General features: G+C 52.4%; 1 protein-coding gene across 1 annotated transcript; it reads left to right on the top strand.

Moving 5' to 3' along the window:
• The first annotated feature begins 704 nt into the window (after window positions 1–704).
• On the top strand, window positions 705–2,317 carry LOC126018743 (endogenous retrovirus group K member 10 Gag polyprotein-like). The gene is made up of 3 exons (XM_049780839.1): window positions 705–1,175; window positions 1,431–2,214; window positions 2,313–2,317. Exons 1-3 carry the CDS (start codon window positions 705–707, stop codon window positions 2,315–2,317), a joined length of 1,260 nt encoding a protein of 419 aa, XP_049636796.1.
• Window positions 2,318–4,073: the final 1,756 nt, after the last annotated feature.

Genomic DNA, 4,073 nt, shown 5'->3' with positions numbered 1-4,073 from the left:
GATTCCTTAAATCTTTTCATGGAACCTGTTTTTGTAACTGCTCTCATACAACGCAATTATAGATAGGTTTTTGTAAGGTTTAAACTGTAAGATCTATTAAGGATTTGCTTCCCCTCCCCCCATCCTGCCAGGTTTCTCCTTATCCTTCCCGCCATCAAAATGTGTCTGCTCCCATTGGTTAAAATCGTTGTACCTGTACAAATATGATTGGTTTAAGTTTCAATCCTATGTTTTTCCTCCTCCCACTGAAGCAGGGTATAAAAACTCTGCTTGCTCCCTCAATAAACCTCTTGACAGGAATTCAGCTTGAGCTTTTTATTATTAACTTCTATGGCTTAATTTTCTAGGTGTTCACAAAAGAGCTTAACACTTGCGAATTATTTGTATTCGCCTTCTACCTTCTGTCCTGGTTGAGAGAAAGCTGCTGGCCGGATATCTCTCCCATTAAAGGGCAGAAGCGAAGACGAGTGCAAGTGGCGCCGCAACGTGAGTGTTTTTGATCCCACGTGTTCATCCGGTCGGTTGGAGGCAGGCGAATCCAGGAGCTTGCGTGGTAAGACGTCGGTAAACCCCCATCAGGGTTGGGTAAGCTCCCATCAGGAGTGACGCTGCGTAAAGTCAGCCTTTCTTAGTGTGCACACATTTATTTTTGTGCCGACATATCGTCCCACAATTGGCTTTTGGGACTCCTGTGCCTTTTTACTATGGGTAACTCGTTAAGCACAGAAGCCAAATTCATTGCTGATATTCAGTCTGAGTTAAAAGCCAGACGCGTAGAAGTCTCCAAACAAAATCTCTATAAATTTTTTGCCCTCGTTCATGAGGTCTGCCCTTGGTTCGTCCTCACAGCGCCCCGTATTGCCCAGTCCACTTGGAAAACTGTTGGCCAAGAATTAACCTCCTTTTGTAATCAAAAGGATGACCTCCCCCATAAAAACCTTATTCTGCAATATTGGCAACTTCTTCAGGGAATTATTGTCGATGCTCCTTTCTTCCCCGCCTGCTCTCTTGCTGTCCAAGAAGCCCAGAAAGCACTGGACTCTGCGTCCCGCACCTCCACCCCTTCTCTTTCCCCTACCAGCTCTCATTCTGATCTTACCAAGCCTCCCCTGCCTTCTCCTTATACTGTTAACCCCTCTCTCTCTCCTACACCCACTGCGCCCCCTCTGGACACTGTCATTGACCCCCCCGCGTTCCATCCCCTGCACCCACCCAACAGTCCCCAGCAGCTTCACCCCCTTCGCCCCCCACCCTTACCCTTCACCCTTTGCCTTCTCCCTCCCATTCTGAGCTTCCCTCTGAACTGTCTCCCTCTGCTTTCCAAGCTACCGTCATCAAACTCTCTGAAGTCCTTGATAAAGTTCTCCAACGCCTGTCCCCACCTGACCCTCATCTCCTCTTCCCTGCCCTTGTTAAACAGCGTCCCGTAGCTCCTTCGGAACAACCCCTTTCTGACTCTCTTCCTGCCTCTGACCCCGCTCCCCCCCTGCTCCCTCCTGCTGATCCCGGAGCCACTGACCCCGCCCCCCCCCCCGCTCCCTCCTGCTGATCCCGGAGCCCGGTCCCGCCGCCCTCACACGAGATCCCAAAATCCCCGCGACCCCTCACCTTCTTCCTTTGGCGCTGCCGCGCCTCCGCCTGCGACTCTCTCTCCCCCACCTGCTAATCCTGATTCCCCGTCCTCCATTCCTGAGGCACCTCTCGCCGCGCCGCCCGCCCAGCCCGCCCCACCTTTGGTCTATCAGCAATATATTGAATATCAAGCCATGAATCGAAAAGACCTCCAGGAGCTCATGAAATCTGTCCGTGACTACGGAGTCCAAGCTCCTTACACCATTACGTGTTTGGAGACGATGTCCTACGGTGGTGCTATGTACCCTCTTGAATGGCGCCTAGCTGCCCGTAGCGCCCTTAAGCCCGAACTTTTTGTTTTGTGGGAGGCGGAATTCACCAATAACTGTAAAGACCTTGCTAAGGATGATAAGCGTTATTTTCAACAACTCTCCGGTTCTGAGCCTTTTCATTCCATCGAACTACAACAACTCATTCCCTTCCCTATCCTCACTAACACCTCTCAGGCCGCCATGAAAGCGTGGCGTGCTCTCCCTCGCTCCTCTGCCCCCTCTGAACCTCTCTCTTGCATCCAGCAAGGTGCTGATGAGCCCTATCACGTATTCATTTCCCGCCTCCTTGAGGCCATTGAACGCACTGCGGGTATCCCTCCCTCTGATTCCTCCCACCCTCTTATTAAACAATTAGCCTATGAAAATGCTAATTCCTCCTGTCGCGCTTTACTTAAATCCCACTGGCAGAGTAAATCCCTCCAAGATATGATTTCTTTGTGCAAAGATGCACATTGCTTTGCACATCAGGTCGCCGGCGCCCTCGTGGCCTTCCAAGGTCAGACTAAAGGTAAAACCTGTTTCCAATGCGGCCAGCCAGGACACTTTTCTGCTCAATGTCCCCAGCGCTGCGCCCCCACTATGCAAACTGGTTCCTCCACGGTACGCCCCTCTCTCTGCCCGCGCTGTCGCAGGGGCAGACACTGGCTCTCTCAATGCCGCTCTGTCGCAGATGTGGAAGGCAACGCCCTTGCCCCCAACCCTAGTACTCATGCTTCTCAGACCTCCTCTCAGAACAGTTTTCAGGGAAATGCCGCAGGGGCCTCCCCCAGGCCCCGCGCGCCCAGCCTCGTCATATCAACTTTGTTCCTGCAACGGGGGACCACTCATCAGGAACACCCTCAGTTCCCTCTCAGGTGCTTTATCAGCACCAATCTCCCGCCCCACAGCCTCCTCCCTTATTAGGGCCACCCCAGGCTCCGCAGGGCTCGACCTCTGTTCCTCCTCCCCTCACTTATTAAACCCTGAGGGTGGCATTTACCAGCTCCCCACCGGCATCTATGGACCACCTCCTCCAGGTTTTTTCTTTATGATTATTGGCCGCGCCTCCCTTACTACTAAAGGTCTTATCATCCAGCCTTCTATAGTTGATGGCGACTACTCTGGTGAAATTATTCTTCACGCTGTCGCCCCTTACCACCCTGTGCAGGTTACACCTGGTCTTCGCATTGCCCAGGCTTTACCACTGCCCCTGGCTATGGAACTCCCCGCCCTGCCTCACCATCGTGGCGCATCCGACCCAGGTTCCTCTGACGTATATTGGATTAAGGCCATCTGTCAGGAACGACCATCCTCCATTCTCACCCTTACTATCCAAGGCCGTCCTTTCAAAGGTCTCTTGGATACCGGAGCGGATACTACCTGTTTCTCTCCCCTCGACTGGCCCCCCGAGTGGCCAACCACCACCTCTCCTGACCATGTCTCCGGCGTAGCCGGTGCTGTCAAGCAAGTTCTTGTCAGCGCCCACCGCCTTGTCTGGCAAGACGAAGATGGTGATGCTGGTCTCGTCCGCCCTTACATCATCCCTAATCTTCCCATTAACCTCTGGGGCCGCGACCTCATGGATCAGATGGGCCTCCTGCTTCTTAAATGTAAGAATAAAACAGTTCTTAATCAACTTTTTGCTCAAGGGTATGTCCCCACCAAAGGCCTCGGAAAAAACCTACAGGGCATTAGCAAGCCCATCCAGGCCACTCCCAACCTCGGCCGCCTAGGTCTCGGCTACTCCCCTTCTCCCCCTCCCACCTCCTCTGTGTATGCTCAGTTTTCCCTTCCTCCCGTTTCCTCCTCTCTTCCTTCTCCGTCCCCTGCACCCAGACCCTCCCTCCAAATTTCCTGGAAATCTGACTCCCCTGTCTGGGTTCCCCAATGGCCCCTCTCTTCTGAAAAACTTGCAGCAGCCTCTTCCCTTGTTCAGGAGCAGCTCCACGCTGGCCACATTGAGCCTTCTACTTCCCCTTGGAACACCCCTATCTTTGTTATCAAAAAGAAGTCTGGATCCTGGAGACTTCTTCATGACCTTCGAAAAATTAATGCCACCATGCACCCTATGGGATCTACTCAACCTGGTCTTCCTGTTCCTACCGCTTTTCCTGAAAATTCTTTTAAAATTATTCTTGATCTCAAAGATTGTTTCTTTTCTATCCCATTGCACCCTGATGATTGTCCTCG

Source organism: Suncus etruscus, chromosome 9, assembly GCF_024139225.1.
Source record: "Suncus etruscus isolate mSunEtr1 chromosome 9, mSunEtr1.pri.cur, whole genome shotgun sequence".
Classification (NCBI taxonomy): domain Eukaryota; kingdom Metazoa; phylum Chordata; class Mammalia; order Eulipotyphla; family Soricidae; genus Suncus; species Suncus etruscus.
Note: the sequence above shows the minus strand (reverse complement) of the source record. Positions and strands in the feature narration are given on the sequence as shown.